The sequence below is a fragment of the Sceloporus occidentalis genome, unplaced genomic scaffold (assembly GCF_023333645.1).
Source record: "Sceloporus occidentalis isolate IW3139 unplaced genomic scaffold, rSceOcc1.0.p SCAF_2, whole genome shotgun sequence".
Taxonomy (NCBI): Eukaryota; Metazoa; Chordata; class Lepidosauria; order Squamata; family Phrynosomatidae; genus Sceloporus; species Sceloporus occidentalis.
In genome coordinates this window covers 157,571,866-157,597,668 of record NW_028316982.1, presented here as the reverse complement: position 1 = coordinate 157,597,668, position 25,803 = coordinate 157,571,866, and the positions used below count along the sequence as shown (strand labels likewise).

At 37.1% G+C, this 25,803-nt stretch overlaps 1 protein-coding gene across 1 annotated transcript in view; it reads right to left on the bottom strand.

The window, feature by feature from the left end:
* Window positions 1-345: 345 nt before the first annotated feature.
* The window catches only part of LOC149319179 (citramalyl-CoA lyase, mitochondrial-like), a 131,267-nt gene continuing 105,809 nt past the window's right edge, over window positions 346-25,803 (bottom strand). The window contains exons 8-9 of the mRNA XM_089508400.1: window positions 18,039-18,163; window positions 346-1,064 (exon numbers count right to left, since the gene is read on the bottom strand). Coding sequence (XP_089364526.1) covers window positions 969-1,064; window positions 18,039-18,163 — 221 coding nt within the window. The 3' untranslated portion in view covers window positions 346-968. The remainder of the gene's footprint in view (window positions 1,065-18,038; window positions 18,164-25,803) is intronic.

Below are 25,803 nucleotides of genomic sequence, written 5' to 3'. Positions count from 1 at the left end.
TAAAGGCCGCTGGTTCCCCTTGTCTTTCTAGCATGCTAGTACTTTGACTGAAGGCCCCTTGATGCCCTATTTCCCCTCACCATTCTCCTGGATCTTTCCACTGGTGTGTGTGTGTGTGTGTGTGTGTGCTGACTACTTTGGGAATCACTGAGGTAGAATTTTCCCCTTCTTTATAGTTTTTTAAAGGCACCATGGCTACAACTGGGGAAGGAATTTCCATGGGTTCAAAGCTGGCATCTGTAAGCATATGAGCATCTATAGATAGTCACTCTTGTTAATTCCATTAGACCAGATTTAAATGATTACAGTGCTCCAATATCATTCATCACTGTGTAATGGGGGGGAATGGGACAGTTTTTGCTCTCATGCATTACAAACTTCACCAGCTAAGAATCTCTCTTCTACACAACCAGAGAAGATACAGGAACCCAGCCCTCCATTTGAAAATATGTCCATGTCACCTAACCTTACTTGGTTTTAGAAACTAAGCAAGGTCGTATCTAGTTAATATATGGATGGAAAACCACCAAAATATACCAGACAGCTCCAGGTAGGGCTAGGAAAGTATCTTACCTGGAGAGAATCTGCCAGTCAGAGTTGGCAATATGGGTTAGGTGGTCTGCCTCAGTATAAGCGTTCCTTTGTAGCTGTGCTCCTTTCCTGAGGAAAATTTGCAGTGGCAAATATTAATTTGAGTCAGTTTGTCTATGTTGTTGATTGATTTTAATGGGCCCTCCTTTCCCTTCAAATGAGCCAATTTTGCTTTCAGCTTTACCCTAACAAAAGCTTGTTACACAAAACTGCTATGGTCCACATCAGTGAGAAAAATATATGGGAAACAGTAAGATGCATAAGCAGAGTTCTGCTGAAGGGTGAACAGATGCATTTTTCTTTCTTCAAGTATTATATAATCCTTCTTGAAACAGCTCCTGGCTGGAACCCTCCTGGGGGAAGGTTTATTTGGCAGATCATTTTTTCTTGATGGCTGTGGCAAGTGTAACAATGTTCTGGGCCTGCTTCAGTAATGGCATGTCTATCATGCTGCCCCGGAAAGTGAAGGCACCCTGCAAAAAACAAAACAAAACAAAACAGAGAATATTGACTTTTTGAAAGAGACTTTAGGAAAGGAAAATTGCCGGCTTGGACTGGTTTTAATACTTTCCTGTGAGACAAGGATCATTAGTTCCCACATGAATCAAAGTGAGTCTTCTTGTACTGATTTAAGAAAGAGCCAAGAGGCAGAACAAAAAAAAAAAAAAAAGGGGGGGGGAATGTAACAAGACAAAAAAGATATATGGATGTGAAACACACACACACACACACACACACACACACACACACACGCACGCACGCACCCATATGTAGAGAGAAACACTCTGCTCTGGGCCCCACAACAAACTCCAACTCCCAGAATTCCATAGCCTTGAGCCAGGGCAGTCAAAGCGGTGCCAAACTGGGTTATTTCTCCAGTGTGGATGCACCCAAGGTCAAAAAGTTCTTCCTGTGTATGCCGCAGGAAGCAAGTGAGTTGAGATGGATTAATGGGAACAGTATCTTGCAATTACCGGAGATTATAAGAAGGTGTCCCGGCAATTCTGTTCTGCCTTGAGACAAAAAACAAAAACAAAAACAAAACACCTGCATTTAAGAACTGTCAAAGTGCTATTTAATAATATAATACTGGTATCCACCAAAGTAGAGTTTCAAGCCAGTTAGAGTTGTCCCTATGGCCAAGAATATAATAAAAAATAGTCTGTCTCATGTTTGGGATTAGTAGGAGTTTCAAAGAAACACTGGGCTCTGCTCCCTGGACACTGCAATTGTACCCAATCCATAATCTGAAAATAGGCTTGTGGGTTACCTTTTATATCAACATTATGTAATGGTTCACTTTTAACTGTTCCAGGAGGATATTCAGGGCTTCTTTAATATTAAGCACTTGGTGAAATTGTCACACTGGAATGTAAAAGATTCACCAGATTGTTCTCCATTCGGCTTCTGACAGGGTGAACATTTTGCCATCATTTCATAGCTGAGACTCATGTACATGTTTAGGCTTGTAAACAGCTGTATGCAAACAGTGACAGTGGGACCACAGGAGTGACACTGCTTGTCCAACAAGTTGAAGTGCATCAAAATCTGATTAAATGTGAATCAACATTCTCCCATAATTAATTACTGAGTGAGGGTCATTGGCAATGTTTGGTCTCGTCTTGATGGGGATGCAAATAATTTCATTGCAGCTGAATAAACAAACAAACCATGCCAACTGCACGTTGTCTAGAAAAGGTTGTGAACAGGATTTGCTGAAGCACAGAGCTGAGACACATGAGCAAGGCTGGTATATCAAAAGCCTTCAGGGAATTGATGCTCACAGCCAAGGTGTACCGTGTACTTCCAAACTATTTAGAAAATAAAATAAAAATAGCTACAGTATAGCTGGGATCTAAAAGGTCATTTCATGTGACATGTTAAGAAAATTAGCTTACTCTTTCTACCTGCATGTTTCCATTTATAGCCATTTATTAAAGAAATTAAAAGGACATACTGTTCACTTTTTAAACTCCCTTATCTCATCTGATTTATATAAATATCAGAGACAAATGGTTGAAAGCTGGGAAAATGCAGTTACAAGGCGTGAGACAAATTAAATAAATATTTCTGCATGAAATAATTCTCTGGAGGACTGAAACACTTCTGTTCAAGTGTGCTCTGTACAATGAACGTTTTTTGTTTCTGAGATATGAATTGGGAATTCAAAGGATGGTAGCGAGAGATTAGATGGAGAAGCTCCAAGCTCCAATGTCACTTTAAACATATTGTAAAATTTACAGTTGAAAACCTAACTCCAGATTTCCCGTATCACCATCATTATCCCCATCATATCATGATGAAATACAAGAAGAGAAAGTAGGAAAAAATACAAAATTTTGAGATATCTTGACCTCTACACCAGGCATGATGTTATAAAAAAAATGTGGCAGATAAAAATGGAAATAATATGCATTACAGTCATGATGTCTACATAAATGGAATCTATCTAGTGATGGAATCCAACATACAGATACCATAATCGACATCAAATCAGATTTCCCCCTTCTTTACCCTCATAGCTTGCTTTTTGAAACATCATGCCTGATTAAGAGATCTAAAAAATCTCAAAAGCTTGCACATTTTTTTAAAGGAAGGAATTTACATAAAACTAACGTATTGTAACAACCACCTCAGAGACCAGAGTATTTCATGCTTTGTACTATCAGGAAACTCTTTTGCAAATTAAAATCAAATTAAAAGGATCTTAAACTGCACAGTATTTATGTAATGATTCACACTGCAACAGTACCAACACTGAGACCACTTCTATTTATTTAATGCAGTGAAGAAACCTATGTTCTTATGTCTAGCTGGATATCAGTCCTCCTTGCCAGCTTATAATAGCTTTTCCGTTAAATACTTGATGAGAGTAACAGAGTTCTATAAACAGATTTTGATAAAATATTAAATTTATTATCATTATAATTTATATTACACCTTTCTATGTATTGTGGCAAAATTATCATTTGCCTAATGTCAATTTCACTGTAAATTTTCATCTCAGGTAGAGCTTGGTGGGTGGAGGAATGTTGCAAGAATTTCCTTTTACCAAACAATGAAAACTAGATGCACAGTAGCATCAGCCATCTTAGAAAGCACCAATTTAAGCAAACTGCGCTCCTCGAACCAAATGACTAAAATAATAGGTTGAAAACATCAAGGGAGCAAACTGTAGTGAAGAAAATGTCTATAAAATCTGAACAGGATGTACATGTTAGCCTAGCCAGTGGGTTTAGACATTCTTTTTGAAAAGAATAATAAAAAATCCTGAGTGTGTGGGAGTTTCTAGAGCACTGATCTGTAGCACTGACAAAATAGACATATAGGGAAAAAGTAGACATATAAGCATCTGCCAAGGAAGGGCATAACATCCAACACGGATATGTGTAGGATTGTCAAGGGCTCTTGTTTTGTACCAGCATACTAAATTCAATTTATTTACAATGCAATACTAAAAGCTCCACTTAATTTCAAACAGATTTACCTCCAGGTAAGTAGCCATTTTGTTGCAGTGGTTCAAGGACTGGACTATGATTTTGCTTGGCCATAGAAACCCATTGGGTGACCTTGGGCAAATCACACATTCTTAGCATTGCCATAAGTTGGAAATGACTTGAAAGCATGCAACAACAGCAACAATATATAGGATAGCAGTGACTGTTCTTTAGTAGTAAATTAGGAATAAAACCATCAGTTTTGCAACTAGATAGTAACAGGAGTGTTCTTCCTTTCTTCTGGTGCCCAGAAAACAAGTGCCAATGAAGCATTGCAGTATGTACCCTACTTATTTTGTTTGGGGAAGTCTTCTTGATGTTGTTAAAGTTTTTGTTTCTCTTCACAGCATCATCTGCAAGAATCAGCATTTTAACTTGAGTTAACTTAAAAGGAAATACCTATCAAATATTAGGAAATTCAGTCCCTCCTTTAGTAGGCACTGAAACTTTTTATAACCAGAGGAGTCAGTAGAGTTAGTGTTACCTGGTGCAGTAACTCATAATGTCACCCTCTGCTACTGACCTCCTCTTCTCATACCACACCATACAGAATCCTTAGTAATTTTCTTTACTAATTTACTCATAAATTGCAATTCCCATATATCATTGAATGTAATGGTAATTGTTGTGACATAAATAATTAGCAAAATTAAAATTATACCTTTAAATTACAATATCATACACACAGAATAAATGTATTTACAAATACATCATTCATGTGGTTAAAGCGAAAAATTTGTAAGATGTGATGTTTTTAAAGAACAAATTAAAATTAAAAAATTAAAAAATTAAATTCTGAAATGCTGAATTATTATTATTATTATTATTATTATTATTATTATTTTAAAACCTGGGGCCTCTTCTTTCTCCTCCCCATGAGTCTCACCCCACTTGCACAATCTCTTCAGCATTTTAAAGAGATACAGGCAATCCCACAGATGTTTGAGCAGCAGCGGTGCTTATCTTGCTTAGGATGTCACCTAGTGCAGTCCATATCCCCGCACCTTTTAGTGATGCCACTGTCTATACTATCATTTATTCTTTCTGCATTGCATGATCACACATTTATATAGTAGAGGTAGGGAACTGATGTTGGATTCCTAGCTAGCTGTTGGGATTCCTAGCTTCTATCAACCCCAGCCAATAGAGCAGGGATGATGGCAACTGGAATGTTACAACATCTGGAGGCTACAGCTTCCCTTTTCTTGCTGCATGGATTGCACAGTCTGACACTCTGATCCTAACCAATGATGCAAATGTATATGCACACTTTATAATTGTTAGTCCTACCCTAAAGATGGTAACAGAGGTCAATTCTTATGAAGGACCTGGGTTGGGAAGTATGTGGTCTTTCAGACATTATTGGACTGCAATTTCCAGAATTCCTTGCCATTGTCTTTGCTAGCTATCTGGCTAGGTGATGAGCTAAAGCCAGTCCAATAACATTTCGAGGGTCCATGATTATTTATCTGTGTTAGGTGGTAGGACATTACAGTTGTCAAAGATTTTCATATCAGCAAGGTTAAGCATCATGGTTGTAAAATAAATATGGGTCATGGTGACCACTGGGATGATTTCCATGGTTTATCTGCTTTTGCCTTGCTGTAGTACCCTTTGTCATATCTACACAACTTTCTTCTGATGAACTATACATCTCAGCTATTTACTGTGTGTATGTATGTACCTTCAGGTCACCTGTCAATTTATGGTGACCCCATGAATTTCATAGTGCTTTCTCAGGCAAGGAATATTCAGAGCCTCATTGCAACCACTCTAATTTATAACATAAGCTTTCAAATTACTCTTTTTTTGTTCCTTTTAGGGGAAAATCCATATTAAAAAGTAAAAAACAGCCTAACATTGGGAAAAAAATCATCCCAAAATGCCTCCCAAAATACTTTAACCCTCCACAAGGTAAGAGGTAATAGCTTACATGGAAAAAAAATAAGGACATTATCAGTTGTTACATTATTTCTGTTCAAGGGACATTATTATACTCACATTATTTCAATAAGTAAAGCGTGATCGGTAATGTTATATGTAACATATTATTTTCATGCTGTATCTGGAGCATTGAGAAAGCCATGCTGCAGAAAGTTAGGAATTCCCTGTGGCATGTTCCAATATTAAATTAGCATTTTATAATTGTAAGCATGATGCCTTTCAGGACAAAGCATGTGCTCAAAATGTCATGTATGAAGTGGCTCCTAATCCTCATACTAATCCTAATAATACTTCACCTAAGTAATTGAAGGTAAAGCCCAAATGAAATAAATTCAACTACTTTTGATTCAAGAGAATTAGGATGGAAATGGCTCTTTTAGTCACAAAGGTCTATTGTTTTAAAAAACATAGTGTCCAGAATTCAAAACCCTGACTGAAAATATGGTGTTATTCCAGGAGATACAACTAGAGCTTGAAAATATCAAACTGGAGGGCTGGCACATTGCGGTGGGGATTGGTATCTAAGTAATAATACTAAATTAGTGATAGAACAAATGCCCCTATATACTGTTCTGAGTGTCCTCTAGCTCCAGACTCATCATCTGACATGCAGACTGAATGTGAACAAAACATAGTAATTTTCAGCCGATAAAGCCTTAGCAGGAATAGTTGCTTAATTCTAACAAAATCCATGCCAAGTACAGTGAGACGAAAAACGCAGGATTGCTGCCACTTAAATGAGATGAAATGATATTTAGACTGTATTGCTTTCCTTTGAGTGCTCTCAGTATGCCCCAGAGAAGGCCATCTGGCCAGAACACTAGTTCTTTTGTTACACCCTGCTTTGGAGAAAGAAAGAAGGCAGCTGAGCACCATTATACCTGTGAGCACTGAACAGGAGGAAAAATGCACCAGATATTTAAGGATTGGAAGGTAGGCTTTTGTGGTTCTCTTACTGCAAGCCAAATCCATATCCTATCATGCTCAGCACCTCTGCCAGCCTCTACGAGCTGAGTGTTAAATACATGTATTTTGCACAGTTTTGCCCACCCTCTTTTATACTGTTAGGATTACTGGTATGGGAGCAAGACAGAAAGGAAGGAAAACAACATCAGGGCTAAAGTGTTATACATTCTACATGTAGGACACAAAGGACCCAATGTACCTAAAGGAAAGATTTGCATGAAGGGTTACAGCCCAGGGGTTCAGCATTTCATTACATGCAGAGGGTTGCAAGTTCAAACCCTGCCATTTCCAGTTAAAATATTCAGGTAGCTAGTACGAAATGCTGCTGATTGTGACTCTGGAAAGCCCTGGGTTAAGTGGACTAATGACCTCATTGTAGGACAGCTTTATATGTTACTCTTTGGTATCTGAAGTTATGTGGCTAAATTCTTCATAGAATCCAAGATTAAGGATCCCATTATGTGTACTGTTTCCCTTTTCCTCCCAGAGTACAATGTACATATTCTCTTCCCAAACAGTATTTATCTGAAAATGTGATAATTCTGTTTTTGTTAGAGGAGCCAGAATAGCATCCAGAGTAGATCTTAAAGTATGGCTAAAGTATAGTTATCAACAGAAGACTTTTTTGGTGGATGTATTTTTTTAGTTGACAACAGAATGCAAGGTCTCTCAAAATACAAGGAAAATCACATGCAGTGGCTTTATTCATGCATATGAATGTGAAGCATTTTGATGTAAGCTGTTGTTAGTTACAAGTAGAAGTCTTATTTTTAATATTCCAGTCCAATCTTCACCCTATAGTTTCTTTCCTTTTACTTAAGTCCTGCAACTCTTGTGTTTTCCCATCCCTCTCTGACATACCCTGCCCTTTTTGGGAGGGAAAGACACTCATCTGCCTGCTGGGACTGAGGAGAGCCAGCACAAAGTGGGGGGAGAGGAGAGAACAACAGGTTACCCGACCACACCAGGGAAGAGATGTGTGGACTTGCTGCTTGCTACCTGCATGCTCCATCTCACCTGGTGGACTGCTGGCCTCAGACTACTTCCTGCCAGGGCCAGGCCCCAGGTACCCAGCCAGGAACACCTGTTCCCCTTGCAAAGGGGATAAAGGCTGGGTGCCTGTGGCGGTAGGCCCACCACCAAAGGGGGGTTGCCCCTTGGGGGAGCCATTTCGGGGGGAACAAGGACAAGGGTCAGTTCATTTGGCTGGTGGGGGGGTATATTTTAATATATTTTAATGTAATTAATTTAACTGTATTTTGATTAATTTAACTTATTTAGTTAAGGTAAGGGGATGAATTTTTAGTTGTGTATTTCTTATATAATTGTTTATGCATTTTTGTAAACTGCCTTGATCTGTTGGAAAGGTGGTATATAAATAAAATTTATTATTATTTATTATTATCTACATGTGAGAGGAAGAGTCAATTTCCTAACCGCTGGGGATTCATGTTTGCAGTTGTGAATGACCAACTGTGACCCACAAAACCTACATTTACAGTACGGCAGCACCCTCACTGAAGCATTTCTGAGGTGCTGCAGATTGGGGTTCTGGGGCATTATTTTTGCAGCACTCTCCCAGTCATGGGGCATGCTGAAACAAGCAGTTGTGGCAGAACTGCAGTTGCACATTCTCAACAACTCCATAGCCAAGGCAGCACTATAGATGCCATTCTGCAGTTCCCCAACCTGCAGCACTTCAGAAACCCTTAGGTCAGGGTCCTGCTGGCCTGCAAAGGGTTTTTTGAGGTGGCATTATCAGACATAACTACAAGGAAGAGGACTCATTGTCATAGTTATATTGATGATACAAGATTTGGGCTGTGGTCTTAGTTCCAACATCTTCACACAAAGCCCACAAAATCCAGGCCAAGCTTTTGTTTGAGCCAAAAGGAGCAATTTGAATTGTGGCTTTGACTAGCAATATGTTAGGGTAAAACTTAGTCACTTATAGTATAATCCAGTGTTTGTCTAATCTAAAGTAAGTCTCACTACTTTACAGTTATCACCCAAGTTGTTATACACAGACATGCTATCTTAAAATAGTCTGCTAAACAATCTTGTCACTGAATATTTGGGGGCCAGGAAAAGGGCTGTACATGGAGTGCAAAGGGGTCACTGTTCTTGACCCCTTTGCACTCCATGTACAGCCCTTTTCCTGGCCCCGAAAGGTGATTTTCTTCTCATGAAACCACAAAGTTGGTTTATATTTGCAAAAACTCATCCTAAAATAAAAGCCAGTTAATCTTAAAGGTGCTGCCACATTTTTCTCCTCCCTTCCTTTCCTCCTTTCTATGCTGCAAGAAACAAACATGGCTATAGTAATAGTGATTTTTTCAAAAGCAACCTACACATTAAAGAACAAGTTTGTAGATTCCACTTCTGCAGAAACTGAGTTTCCACATGTCTTTGTTTTATCAAATAGAAATCATTGACCCCTACATATAAAAGTTATTTTGCATTTTCTCTTTCACTGAGAGTTCTAATAAAATATCAGTCCAGCCAGTTGGCAAAAGAGGGATAGAAATGTCTTAATTTTATCTAATACACTTTCTATGTCACTTTGCACAAGAAATCCCAAATGAAATGCTGCTTAAAAGTTATGTTTTAAGTATGAAGTACACTCATCCCTCCACATTTGTGGCTTTGACTTTTGCAGATTTGATTATTCACAGATTTTATTAATAAGTTATCTCTAGGAATCTCTAAGTCCTCCAGTGCAACTCTATGGTCAACTGGTCAACTTTAACCAAAAGTTGTACTGAAGGACCTAGAGATTCCTAGAGAGAACACTCCACTAGGGATCTGTAGCTCCTCCAGTGCAATTCTGTGATCAGTGTCTGGCAGATGTTGACCACAAGAGTTGCACTGGAGGACCTAGAGATTCTTAGAGAAGTTTTCTCTTGGGTAAAAATATAGTGTTTTTGTTATTTGTGGTTTTCCCACATTCACGGGGATCTTGTGGCCCTAACCCCAGTGAATGTGGAGGGACGAGTGTACTTCTAGTCATTTTATTTTTAATGTCTCTAATTTACATTTCAAGTACAAAGTGCTTAACTTGTGAACCTTTGAAGATGCTAAGGTAAATTCAAGCAAGATCTGTTTTTGCTTACACTTCACATGAGATTACTGGGCCTGCTGCAATGGGATGCAGATGATCTCGCTATAACATCTTCAGGTTTTAAGATCTCAATCTGATAAATGGTTAGGTGTGCTTAACTCCACTGATTTCAATGTAAGTAAGAACTCCTAAATTTATGTTGGATTATGGCAGAGCCATGCTAAGAAATGTTATCTCCTGACACAGAGGAGCTAATGTAATCCTTCCATTACCTAGGTCAAACATCCATGGAAACTGGCCTGAAACCAGCTAAAGTATTTTGGGATATGAAACAGAATGTCCTACAAGTATTCTTTCCTCTTTCTGGCAGCAAAAATACAAAAAATATAAGATATAACTAAGACTTTGAAGCTCTTTCATGTCAATGGAAGTTTGCTGCTTGTGGTGCTTCCTTAACTCTGACTAATGGTAGGGCTGGAACTGGAGTGAGGCCACTTACAAAAAACAGCGAGCAATTTAAATAAGATGTTTTAAATACACGCTAGACACAGGTTTACATGCTGAAAATGTGTGATTCTACTTAATTTAATGTTGTCAATACCATGTGATAATCAATATATGTTACAAAGATTTCCCCCTCCCTCCCTCCCTCCCATATTCACAATGTCTGTATAAGGACAGACATGCATAGACATCAAGATTTCTCAGAGGGAGCTGGTGTGATTTACAGGACAGTGCACTAGGCTTAGGCCAGGCAGCTCTGTGTTAAAATATCAGGCCAACCTGTGAAAATCTCTAGATGGCCTTGGGCAAGTCATTATCTCCTGAGGAGTGGTCATAGGTGTGTTTATCCATGAAGGAAGATGCACTGCATTCAGTCGGAGTATGTGTCTTTACAGCTCCAGCCTAGGACACCTCGCAATATTGTGAAGATAAAACAGGACAGCTCCTTAGAAGATAGGCAGGAGGCCAAAGGGCTGATTAAATTCCAACTATTCTGAATTCCAGTTATTACAGAACATAAACACACCAGGTTCTTTGTTCCAACAGGAATTATTGCCAACAAATTAACCACATAATTTTGTGAACCTAACATCATGAACTTTAATTAACCACGTAATTTTGTGAACATAATAGCATGAACTTTAACCCCTTTCCAGTAGCTGATGTGTCTTCAACCCTGTATGAAATGCTGGGAGGATCGCTATTTTTGTAATAATAATAATAATAATAATAATAATAATAATAATAATAATTATTATTATTATTTTTATTATTATTATTATTATTACCCACCTCTCCCCAAGGATTGAGGTGGGAACAACAACAAATTAGCAATGCACATCAATTAATACGCATTAATTAAAACATGCACCAGTTTAAAAGAACAAATAAGACATACACATTCTAAAATAATCCACATTTAAAATTCATCATTTAAAATACACAGTTTAAAAATCATCTGGATAAACCTGCTGGAAGAGACTGGTTTTCAATGCTGTTTTCAATTTGGGCAGCATAGTCAGCTGTCAAATCTCTTCTGGTAGGTTATTCCACAGTCTAGGGGCGGCTGAAGAAAAAGTCTCCTATAATGTAACAGTGGTGTGTGGAGGGGGGCATGAAATATGCCTAGGAACAGGGTTGCTAGCAGAACACCATGATTGGTGATGTAAATAGTGATGTAAATAGTGGAAAAGACTACTATACATCTAAAGACTGTGTGAGAGAGGGAATTCCAGCAGACATTGCTTGATAGCTAACCAGGTAACAAGCAACACCTTCCAAAATTCCCTTTCTACACAACCAGGAGCCCTTTCCGGTTTTTACTAATAAATGAAGGCCTAAATCCAATTTTCAGCTGCTACCACACTGGCAGAATCCTGTTAGTGACGTACACATGTGCAAGTCTATTTTTGGACATAGTGAAGGAAGCTTTTCTTTTGCCATTTGTATCCAGTTCTCCTTTCACCACTGTCAAATGCTTTACAAGTGGGGAAGAGAAGGAAGGAGGAGGCAGTGGAGAGGAGGAAAAATCAAATGATCTTCATCTGGAAGGGGGGGGGGATACAGGCACTCTATTTGGGAGTGCACCATCATTTCTTCCCCCATAAAAGCTGATACCATCTTCCTCCACTGAATTGTATTTTCCCCACCTGTCCCTCAGTAAGGATCAGCTGTAGCAGATCCAATTGACATGGAACTACGCAGACAGCATAAAGGTGTCCCATCTTTATCTTGACCATCGTCTGTGGACACAATGAACTTTCTTCTATCCCCTTCCACCCTATAGCATTCTGTCCTGTACTTGAGATGTGATGGGGAGACCCTTTCTAGTTATACCATCACCAAATGAAATCTGAATTTTTTGGAACATGAGCTTCTCAATGGTGGCACCCCAACTGTACTGGTTGGATTTTAGCAGCAGGTTAAGAAGTTCTATTTCCTGCTAGAATATCTGGCCAGCATTTAGCCTTATGTATTAGAGCTGGATAGTTGTGACATATTTTAAAATCATGGCTGGCATCCTTTTGGGAAGTTGCATAATTGTAAATCAACTTAGGATCATGTGAAGTTGAATTGCACCATTAAGCAACATTTGTATTCTCAGGAGTATTTTGAGGAGTGGAGCAAAGATTTAGATATGCCATTGGGACTATTGTGCAAGCAGAGGAAGAAGTGTGGCTGTTGTGCAACATGTCCTGACACCCAACATATCTTGTTGGGTGATGGGACATATTGCATGGTGCCCCACTGAGCATTGCAATTATGAACCAGTGTACATCACCAACATAGCTCCATTATGGTAAAGTTACGCATCACAACGTCTGCTGTAGGATCGTGGACCATATGTTTAATATGGTTTTCTCTTTGCTTATTGGATGTATACAATATTTTTTAATGTTCATCTCTTTTATACTGTGATTGCCTTTGGAGCATTTTAAGCTGAGGGGCAGGATGTAAAAAAACCTATAAGTAAATAAATATTTTTCATATCTGTCCAGTGCAGCTCTTATTTAATCTTACAGATGGGGAACCAAAATGCAGAGCCAATATGGGATCTAGACAAGATCAGGTTCCATTCTTGTCCAATCTGTACTCAGAAGTAATACCCAAGGAGGAATGGGCTGTGACAAAAATATATTTTGAGCCATGAAAAACAATCCATACTAGAAATAAAATAAATATAAATAGAATATTTTGGACTGTTTATCCTAAGGAAGAACAAGGAGCTGAATGGAACCCAGCAATGCAGACAGCACAAAGTCTTATTAACCTATTACTCTGCTTTTTAAGACTCATTAGGCATACAGTATATTCTTTTAAGGAAATTTTTCATAATCGTGAGGGATAGAAACCTGAACTTCTCAAGAAGATGAGCATCTAATGTGATAATAGGCTTGTGTGTGCCTGTTATTAAAATTTTCTGCTCCTGTGAAATCAGTTTTCATTATACAGTGGAGCCTCGGGTTACGAAATTAATTCGTTCCGCGGCCGCTTTCGTAACCCGAACGGCTTTCGCAAGCCGAATCCCCATAGCCGCTAATGGGGAAAAGCCGCGATTTGGTGTAAAATCGCGCCGAAAAGCACCAAAAGTTTTTTCGGGACCCGAAAAAACTTTCGTAACCCGGATCAATAATTTCCTATGGGTTTTTTTCGGGTCCCGAAAAATTCGTAACCCGGGTATTTCGTATCCCGAGGTTCCACTGTACACAGTGTTGTATAGACACCAGGGATTTGGATTACTATGGGAACAAATGCATTTGTGGACTGACATGGCCACATGTAGCATAGTATTTCCTGCATTTGACCAGATCAAGATTTTTTAAAATTTTACTTGTTGAATTCTAAGCAAGAGTCATGTTAGTCTGGATCAGTATGCAAAAGGGTATTGTAGCATCTTTGAGATGCAAAGTTTGTATTATAAACTTCTGTATGCATCTGATGAAGTAGACTCAGACTAGGAAAGCTGATGCTACAAACTTCTTTCTTTCAGTTAATCTCAAAGGTGCTTTAATAACCCTTTGCATACCAGTTCTGTTTTGGTGTAAATAAACAGAACATAGTTGTCAAACACTAGTTAAATTTTGCTTCTAAACATTTTTTTCTTTCACCACATTTTAAAAACATTTATTTTAGACTGTTAAACTTCTTTAGGGTCTTTTCCTGTGTCCAGACACCTAGATTCTACTCTCTCCACTCCAAATCATTACTAGACACTTGTAAATAATGTGGTAACATATTGTGCTAGTACATGCATATTCCAGGGCAATATAATGACAAGAATGAAAATCTTCATTTGAGTGTTCTTCTGAACACTCATATGTTCCCAATTCACCAAGTGATGTATGCGGACAATTCACCAGGTGATATGTGGATACAATCCTGCTTATATGTATGACAATATATTCAGTTAATATATTAAATAAGAAATAAAGAGTATTAAATTGAAAACAAAATAGTTTCCCCCTGCAATGATTTGAAGTGTTTTTGCGTATTTTATTGGGGTTTGCTTTAAGGATTTGTTTTATTAAAAATACAAAATTGTACCATAAATTTCTTGAAGTTTGCTCCTGATTATAGGTCATCTCAAGCTATAACCAGGAGTAATATTCAAGAAATTTATGGTACAATTTTGTATTTTTAATAAAACAAAGCCTTAAAGCAAGCCCCAATAAAATATGCAAAAATACTTCAAATCATTGCAGGAGAACCTACAAGGGGATGATTTTATGATCATTTCAAAATATTTTAAAACTCTTATATTTAAGTCTATATATTTTTTTCATTTACATATATTAGAATAAAGGGGAGAACTAAGAAAAAAGCTAATGTAAAACAACTGAAATAATATTTAAGTATTAATTAATTAATATTTATTAATTGTGCCAGTATGGAATACAGCAGTTGTATGAAGATGAGATATAATAAAGTATCTAAATAAATATCTATATGAAGTAGACATAAATAATGCATTGGCATAGACACATCATGGTGGCAATGTCGCTATTCTGCCAGCCAAATTTGTTTAAGACATTATTACCCTGATGGCCCATCAGAGAAAAAAACAGAGTACAAACATTTTGATACTAAGGTTACAGTACGTTTGCAATAGCCACCTGGTTATAATAACAGCACTAATGTAATACCAATTGAAATGATCATTTATTACTTAATTTTCTTCTGATTTTGGTTACTGCTTAAGACTAAGCTACAGTCTCTCATTCATGCAGAAGAAAGAACTATAGAGCTTAGGACCCCTCAATGAAAGCTATTCTGTATCTCCCAAACTGTGATAAATTGTGAACTGATTGCCGTATGTTAATGTACACTATTGTTGACTGAGGGCATCGAACTTTGTTCTCTAAGAACTTCCAATTAAGAACAAACTGTGATCTCAGACACTCAAGACTAGCAATTTATCTGTGAGCAGACTAGTCACTCTAATCCTTTGCAATTCACTAATTTTTTCCAGGCTTTCAGTTTTGATTAATAACACACATACACACACACTACAGAAGGCTTAATATTTCAATCCAGAGTTGTATTTTAGCTTCACTGAAATGGAAAGCTTTCATTGAATAAAAGAAATTGGAAGAAATACGATGGAGACAGCAGGACTTATTGGCAATTTGGTTTGTGAAGGTTAGTTCTTCAGTAACGAATGCAAAGGGATATATAAGTAATATATAAATATAGAAGAGTAGAAGCATTAAACTACGATACAATTGTAGTTTTAGAAAATTAAGCGATCAGACCTGAACAGACTTTTCATGTGCCAGATTTTTCAATATAACAGTACAAACACTAATAAGGGATTTTCAAGAAACATTGATCAAACAATATCCTGTTTCATCTCACAGACTGAAGTCAATGGCAAAGCTACCAGCCACTTTGATGAGGATAAAATTTAACCTTATAGTGAATATCCAGTGTCATGTTTATGAAAACTAGTAGTTAAACGCAGGTCATACAGAACCACTAAATTTTCATGAATCATATTCACAGGCAGAAGGTAGAACAGACACCAGACAAGTACAACATGCTTTGGAAAAGCTATTATAACTACCTACTCTTATTTGCACATCATTTATTCCAATTTACTCTAAAATGATAATAAATCTGTTGTGTCATCAAAGAAAGCAACAGTTTGAGGGAACCTGTAGCTAAAATTCTTTAGAAGAACTTAGAAGGAAAAAAAAGCCTTTAATAATGGAAGTTCCTTATTTTGTCAAATGTGTAGCTGCTACTTCAGTTGTTTAAACAATAGCTTAGAAGTTTTGAAAGTGAAAATGTGTATGACTCAACAATGGAAAAGGAGTAAACATAAATGTTCTGCCTTATTATTTTCTCCTTAATGACTATCAGTGTATTCTTCAAAACTCACTGGAAAATATAAGCTGCCATTTGTATGCACTACTGGCATTGTACACCCACAGATGGGTGTAGAGCTACACTAACTAATAGGTGTACAGAAAAATGGGAGGGAAAGCATATTTTAAATTGATTTTAGTATTTATAATGTTCATTATACATAGGGTTCAAAACAGAAGAGATGCAAATTAATAGAGTAAACCTTAAACTAGCATTCACTTTGGTCTTCAGTACTGTAGCTATGTAATCAGTCATAGAGGAAAAAAAATTGTAATTATGATATTGGAATTGGTTTGTCTTGAAAAGTGGCTATTATGAAAATCTCATGATAAAATGTTAATATGGGGCAAACATTTAATATTTCTGTAACAAATACATGAAACTATTCATGCAGAATTTCATGGCTCAAGTAGGTATTAATGAATTTTACAGAGAAACAGCAAGAGGTGCATATGCACAAACATTTTGTTGTTGTTGTGTTGTGCATATGTGTGCTCAGCTTTGTTGAAGATGTTTTTCTGGCAATTAAATGCTGTGCAAATTACACTGAAAGAATCACACTTTCTCTGCTGCACTTCTGGACATCAAAACTCTGCTGGCTTGAGAACCATTTTAGATTTTGGCTCTTAGTAAAAGAAGCACATTTAATTGCGAGTCCCCCCCCTCAAAGTGGCAAACTACATTATAGCAAATAACCTTTAAGATAATTAGCTGACAATGCTGCAGCAAGCATAAAATTTTCCTTCAGGCAACCCCTAATTTAAGTGTTACTGGCACAAAGTGAAGACAGATTGTGCTTCACCACCACAATGTTTACATAGCAGAAACCCACAGAGCAGGAAACATGGGACTCAACGATGCACTAAATTAGGAACAATCATATTCAAGCACTAATTTGTTCTCATTTATATCCAAAAATCCTCTGGTCCAAAAATAAGTTCTAATACATATCACTCAATCCCTATGTTGGAATAAACAGAGGCTGAGACTTGTAACAAGTCACGTGCCATGGACAACTTTACTCACAACTGTCTTCAAGATCAGAACCACAATAACCGATATTTGAGCAAAGAAGGAAGAGAAAAAAGGTTAGCCAAATAATGTCGACAATTTTATTGATTGATTGAAAGTAGATGGACATGGTGTAAGATGCTCTGCAAAGCTAACTGGATGTAAATCACTATAATAAGCAAACAAACAAAACAAATGCAGAAGCATAGAATTTTTCCCCCCTTCCATTTTCTCTCTTTCAACTATATAAGTATTTGAACTAATCAAATGCTAAATATCTAGACATATCATTTACATGTATTTGCTAGATCTAAGGCTAATTATTATTATTGCAACAGAGCATCCCCATCCTCATCCTTCTCAAGCTGCCATCTGGAGTGAATGTGCCCTTGACTTCCATATCAAAACGCTTTTTCCCAACAATATTGTGTGTAAATATAACACTGTATGTATATTCTGCATGGTACATAACATTTAGATTATAAATGTCAACGCAATCTTTATGATGTCAACACAGACATCACTGTATACACTCTAAATTTCTTTTACCTGAACCAAGATTCCTATTTTTCAGTGAGTACAACGAGAAGATTTACCTTGCCCATGTGCTGATGTTCTTCGAAAGCCATAATCAGTTCTTGTGCCCACTTTATTTTTTCAGGGCTCGGTGAGAACTGTTCCTGGACAACAGCAACTTGATTAGGGTGAATCACCTGCTTACCTATAAAAAAGATTAATAACCCCAGAGTCAAGCATTAACCAACAGATGTTCCAGCAAAATGTTCCAATCACTTGAGGCTTTCAAGTGCTGCACAGGCTCTCATGTTTGATTGTTCATTATTTACAGAAATTGGACCTCCTTCATTTAAAAACTGTACAATGAATAGCTTGACTTCTTCCATCCCAGGTGAACTTTAAAAAAGGCACAAAAATATTATCACCCTCAATAACTCTGATGTTTACAAATGTGTCTGACGTTTCAATATTTTTTTGACCAACTGTACAAAAAATGGTATAATAAAAGATGTAACCAAAGTTTCAAAGAATTTAATACCAACTGCACTGTTAAAAGATGTAAACAGTGGAAAATAAAATTCAACGCCAAAGCATAAAGCATGAAGGTAAAGCACTTCCTTCAATTTATAAACAATTATTCTTTAAATTCTGCACATGTAGTCAGCCATTACATTTCTATAACATTTTGCATGTATTACTTATTATATTTCAAGGGCGTCTTAAATAAAAATCACAAAAATACTGGATAAAATCCACCAGAAAGTTCTCCTCTATAAGCTTCATTGAAACGAATGAGAGAAACACAAGAACAATATTTGTTCCCAAAAAAACTTAAACAGATACAATTTCCTTCTGGACTGTAGTCTTTATAGTTATGCCCTCCAATCTATCTCATTTTTAAAAAAAACTCAAAGCAAAGAAATAAATTTAACAAAGCAAATAAATAAACTTGAGAGGAGCACCTTTAAAAAAATTATCCAGTGATCACAGAGATTTTCCTGCTTACAATGCGTTGTGCTGTGTTTGGTTTTTGTAAAATACTGTTTTGTTTCCTTTCATAGAGAGCACAATGTATGTGATAGATTGAAAACTGACTTGTAATGTTTTCACTGTGGCAGTGAGGCTACAAATGAAAAGATATAGAAATGCTTGAAAAATTTTAAAGCCAAATTGCAATATGTGAAAATTTTATTTCTTTTTAATTTTTTTGTTCTAAAGTATTACTGAGAAGGAACAATATTTCATGTAATGATATTTTATACAATTCTTTCATTGCTGAAGGAGATTAATGACCTTCCATTCTGTTTATTCCAGCTATTCTAATAGTATGACTGGATGCCTAACAGGTTTTAAAGTTCCCAAAGAAAAAAACCCTCTTTTTAAAAATAATATACTCCTAGATAAGAAGTATTTTTAAAGAGCAAATAGGCAACGAATTAGAGCTCTTATTCTAAAAGTGTTTTTTCTTTTCCTTTTCCACAGAAATGTTTGAATATTATAAAGATCCTCACCTGTTATTGGGCTGTACTAGAATGAATTCTTATAACCACCTGACACTGTTTTTGAGATCTGAAGGGGAAGTAAGGGCTTAGAAAGCACAATAGTGGGTTTGTTTCCATGAAAAATATAATAGCACAGCAAGCAAGATAAAAATCCAAATTTTTAGTTCTAAATACAAAGAATATTCCAGAAATTTCTGGTTAACAGAAGGTAATTGTGTTATAATAATTGATATTACTGTACTGGTATGAAAGTCACATACTGTTGGAAATGTGGTCATTTTCATTGGTTTAAAATCTAAAATAATAATTTGCCATAAGCTCTAATATATTAATACATTCAAAGAGTTTAAACGCCGCATTTCTGTAGCTCATGGTGGCTCAGGCAGATACAGATAGAACGATAATAAACCAAAAGATCGAATTAAAAGCGGAAAATCATAACCATAACTAACAAGAAATTTTAAAAGCGTATGTCCCTATTTGCCACTATTGTTATGAAAAAATGATCTTTAAAAGTATTTTACTCAAACTGGGTTAATTCTTAAAATAACAAAAGCTCTGAAAGTGCAAATGCACTTTCCTTTTAGCAGTCACACACTTGGAAACATACTGCAAGAGGCTTTTTGTGTGTGTATGTGTCTTCAGGTTGCCTGTTGACTTATAGGGGCCTCATGAATTTCATAAGGTTTTTTTAGGCAAGGAATATTTGGAAGCGGATTTGCCAGTTCCTGCTTCTGAAATAAAGCCAACAACGCCTACCCATTTGTTGGCAGTCTCTCATCCAAGTACTAACCAGGGCTGACCCTGCTTACCTCCCAAGATCAAATGGGATCTGGTCCCTTTAGAGTCTTTAATATATTTTGTATTATATTATCATTCATCATGAGTATGTGTAATCTAAGATCCAAATGCTCCCATAAATTAGATATGTAAAAATATTTAAAATGTTTTGAGGACAAATTTCTACAAAGGAATTGCACTGATGAAATGAGTGTAATGTTCTGAAGATGATTCTACCAGAAACCTCATTGCTTTCAATTAAGAGATATTTCAAATTATGCCAATAGAAGCAGGATTTTTTTTTTATTTGAAATTGTTTTACTTGTAATATTCTAAATTGCTAAAAACAATAACAAATCCCTGGATTTGTGTATATGTAAGTCACTAGGAGACTGAGAAAAGAATTGAGAAACTGCTGCATTGTGAGGAAGGAGTCCTAAAATACTGGAGAATTATTTTTTTAAAGCAAGGCATTTTGCTGGGATGAAAACTTGGGCGAGCATTATACTGACATATATTATGAGAGTTTTAGCCTTTTTAAAATGACGACATCAGCAAAAGTATAAATACACATTATTTGATTTATGATCCTCTGTTGCCTTTTGTTACACTTCCAACACTCAAACAACTGTATAATGGACCTCCATCTCATGGAGAAACAAGGGAAATATTTAAAACCAAACTGTTGTTATTGACAAGTCACAGAGAGGCTGCAGAACTGGAAGGCATTAAAATTTATGACCATGAAAATCCTTTTGGCAATACCGCTTGATATATCATGCTTTAAATCAATACCCGTCAAGTCTTTTATGTAACTCTATGATGGTGTCATTTTTGTCTTCTACAAAAGACTGTAAAAGGACTAGTGTTTCATATTTATATCTAGCTGCTCAGCATGTTGCACTGCCAAAGCTATAATGGGTAAGTCAGTTGTTAAACTGTCATTCTGGGTTTACCACTTTTAGGCGCATAAACATTACCATTGATACTCATTTGGAGAGAGATTCACGTTGGCTCTAGAGTTACCACTGCGTTGGCTCTAAGGATGCATCTGTACTACAGAAACTCATGTAGTTTGACACCACTTTAAATGCTGTAGTTTCATCCTATGGAATCCTGAGATTTGTAGTTTTAAAAGGTCTTGAGCCTCCTCTGCCAAAGCAGGGACGTAGCCAAGGGGGGGGGTTCTGGGGGTCCGGACCCCCCCCTTCCATTAGAAAAATGAATGGTGTGTGCTGCTGCGCTGCCGCAGCCAAGCCCCATTATAATGGTGGCACTTAGTCTGGACCCCCCCCCCCCTTCCTAAAATCCTAGCTACGTCCCTGGCCAAAGGGTGCTAGTAACTCACAAAACTACAAGTCTCAGGATTCTGTATGACTGACCCATGGCAGTTAAAGTGGTGTCAAACAGCATTATTTCTACAGTGCAGATGCACCATGTCAGAGTGAACCCACTGCTATCAATGGGCCTTAAGTTAGTCATGACTGTTTGACTCAGAGTTTAAACATATTGGCTCAAAACACCGCTGGCTACCCCCAAATGGGTCAGCTTCCCGGTGGTCCAGCAGCACAGTGTTTACATGCTGCACGCTGCAGGAGTGCTGTAAAACCATGGTGGGGATCATTTTTGAGGCAGCAAAAAGCTGCACTGGGGTCACAGCATGCTGCTGCCACGGCCCCAACCCAGCTCTCTCAGGGGCAGCTTCAAGCCGCCCCTTTGGGGTGGTCTGTTCCACCCCAAGTTCCAATGGTTTCAGTGGGTCTACGCTAAGTCTGGATCCAACCCAGTGCCTTGATATAAAAGACTATGGAAAACATAGCAGTATTTTTGACATAAAATAGACCCTTAAAAATAACTGGATTTTAAAAAGATGAATGAAAACATGGCTTACATACATTCTAACCTTTTTTTCTTATACACACTCTCGTGGGAACAAATATTATCTAATAAAGTGGGACTCATGTCTTATGAAACATGCTTAGGCTTAAAACAGAAGAAGGATTAATTCAAGGAACCAGTTGATCATAAACTTTAAACATGCCATATTTGTTATAAAATTGGAGTGGGATAGGAGCACACAGAAGGGCATACTGGAAAGATATCACAACCCAGTGAAGTACAGTAATTAATATATTTGGTCATTTAATATAATTCAAATTATCATTTATCATGTATTGTAGTGAACACCAAATGAAATTTGGAAGACGTGTTACACTAATCCTACAATAGCTTTCTTCTGAAAATATTACTGCAGTTTCTCATAAAAACTCTACATTTACTGAACTTTTAAAAGTTAAAATCATAGTAAATATGGAGCCTTTTAAACATGTTGTTATCACTGTTTCTATTGTGGTTGTGTGCCTTTAAGTCACTTCTGACTTACTTAAAGTGACAGTATCACAGGATTTTCCTGGCCAGATTTGTTCAGAAGAGGTTTTTCCTTTGCCTTCCCCTTAGACTGAGTGAGTGTGACTTGCCTCGATCCAACACAGGGAGAGGCGGGATACAAATAAATATTAATATTATTATTATTATTGCCCAAGATCATCCAGTGGGTTTCTATGTAACAGTGGGGATTTGAACTCTGGTCTCCAGAGTCCTGTGCTTTAACTACTATACTACATTGGTTCTCACAATCTTGGGAAAACATGCTTCTTTAACCTTCAGGGTAAGAACTTAAGGAGAGATTCACATACATGAATTGGCACTCTGTGTCCACAGATTCTTTATCCACAGGTTCAGACATCCATGGCTTGAAGATATTAAAAATATATATAAATTCCAAAAAGTAAACCTTGATTCTACCATTTTATGTAAGGGGTACCATTTTACTATGCCACTGTATATAACAAATCTTGAGCATACACAGATTTTGATATCAAAGAGGGGTCCCACAACCAAATCCCACTATAATATGGGAGCCACTTCACCATCGTGTCTTCCAGTATGGAGATTGTAGTGGGCTCCTTCCTGCAAAAATGTTATTTCCATCAACATATTTATGGATGCCATGAGAAGAAACCATCAGGTAAGATATTAAAGGATCTGGTAAGATATGAAATGGCTCTGAGTACAGCTTCACACATTAGAAGTGGACATCTGTGTGCACTGCCCTCCTGCTTTTCTGTGTGCTGGCTGTGCAACCTTTCAAAAGGAGGCTATACTGTATAATAGTTGAAGTTGCACCATGTAATGTGTGAAGAGGACGTTGCACACCTGAGGTGTTTTCCTTGCCCTGAGTTCCCTTTCAGAAATTCCCTGCTAGCACAAACAGCAGAAGCACAAGAGACTGGTGCCTTGGCTTGTTGGTGCTTCCAACGATGGCCAGAACTACTATTGGTTTTATCGCACCCATCAAAGAAAAGAAAATAGGGATGCATTTCTTAGAATTTGAACAAAAGATGTCAGAATCTATAAAACATAGCTGAGAGATAGGCTAACTCTTCATAGGAACCCTTGAGTGCATCTTTGTTATTTTTTTCAATGTTAGTAATACCTTTAATAGTAAGATATTCAAGGGAATATTATAGTAACTATCCAACAAATACTGCAGTGATTTCCCACTGAGGGACCACATCATCACACAAATAACATGAAGCTTTAGTAACTGCTGAATTAGGCTCAGGCTCATCTAAGAATCATCAGTTGTCTGTGTATTCTGAAAACATCTAGTGTAAGCAAGTCTGTGTAAATGGTAACTCCACATAGGAAAGACCAATCTGAATAACACTTTGCTATGCAGAGCTTAAAAAAAGCACCTTTTAAAACTACAGCTCCCAGAATCCCATAACAAGCATGGCCATGCTATGCAGTGGATTTTGGCAGCTGTAGTCCATGGGTATCTTTTCCAACCTCTGGCTTCACCTTAACATTAGTCTCTTCTTGTATTATGTTTACCGTACTGCACAAAATCCTCAGAAGAAAAGGCACTGTCATAACGCATGACTTTCCAACTGGCATTATCACTAACATTGCTTGGAAATGTTCAGTCTGTTCATATATTGTGTTACGCACACCGCAGTATATATGACTGACTGACAGATTTTAAAGATACAAATGTTACTTGAGGTGAACTTCATTTGTGACCAGTACAGGCATTTGGGCTAAGCATTCTCTTCTCTTAGGCAAGGTGGGCTTTTTGGTTTGTTTGTTTTTTAAAAATTGACTTAGCAAGAAATGGCTGATTGGTTAATTATCTCAAGGTCCTAATCTGACAGGTCCAATGGCTAACATGACAACAGATTACAGAAGAGTCTCTACAACTGTCCTTGTCTGCCATTACCTTTATTACACTAGACAGATTAAAATTTATGCAAGTGTTTGCTCATTCACTGGACTCCAACATGGTGAAAATGTTGATAACCGTTAAAGGCACAAATCACCAGCCCTCTGTCTCTTTCAATGCATTATTCATGCATAGGTACCATTGAAATGAATGGGAACTGACTGAGCAGAAGCAGGAGCACTTGTCCTACTGATCTCCTACGGAGGGCCTAGCCAACGTTTATTCACTTCTTTGTTTTCTTAAAATTATTAACTTGCTTTATATCAAAGACAGAGAGAGGTCTCCACTTTTAGACCTAGAACTCTACATGTGACGTTACACTTCTGCCATGTCAAGGCAAATGCAGTTAAGAAAAATTTTGTTGTGGAACTATGAAATATATCAAAAAGGCAACTCTTCATATGATGTAGAAAGATGCCATCCAATAACTATTTTTAAGTAAACAAACCATTTTAATACCTGTACCTTGGGGTGCCAACAAGACCAAAGTTAAAATTTAATTATTTGTGTCCTCAGGGTGGATAATTTGTAGGATTTTTTTGATTCAGACTAATTATAGCTCCACACACTTAAATCAAAGTGACCGAAGAGTAATGAAAACAGGCAGAATACAGATTTAGATGTCCTCAACTGGGGTGGTGGAAGTAGATATCCCTTGTTTAGTCTTCTCAAAAACAGATCTCCTGCTCCCAAGGAAAAAACAAAGAGGGTTTGGGGGACTCTATTAAATGGGTAAGGTATGGCAAAGTGGAAAGAACTGAACCTCAAAACTGTTGAGAGGCACACTGAAGGAGCAAAGCCCTTCCATCCATGATTCTGAAATGGCTGAATGGCAATTCCTATCCACCTCAGAGATTAGGATTACATGTTAATTATTCCAGGATAGTAAAGGCTGATGACGATACATAAAACATTTTGGGAAACAAACTAGTCTTCCAACACATTTTAATAGACCGAATCTTGGTAGGCATATGATAACCCATCTAATAGTGATGTAAAAAAACCCAAAAATTATTTCTTTGCATTTTTTTCAAGCACAAGCTAATTGCATTACATTTCTGTGTCACTCTGCATTATTCCAAAGAGTCTATATAAAATGTTGAATTTATTTTTATGCTCATGAAAATTCATATGCATGCTGTACACAAACAACTTTTCTAATTCACTGAATGTAGTTAGGTAATTTCCCATAATATTTCATATGGAATTTTCTCTACTATATACATTTTTCTATGCCCTTTCTGATCACAGAATTAGATTATAAAATTTGGAGAAACA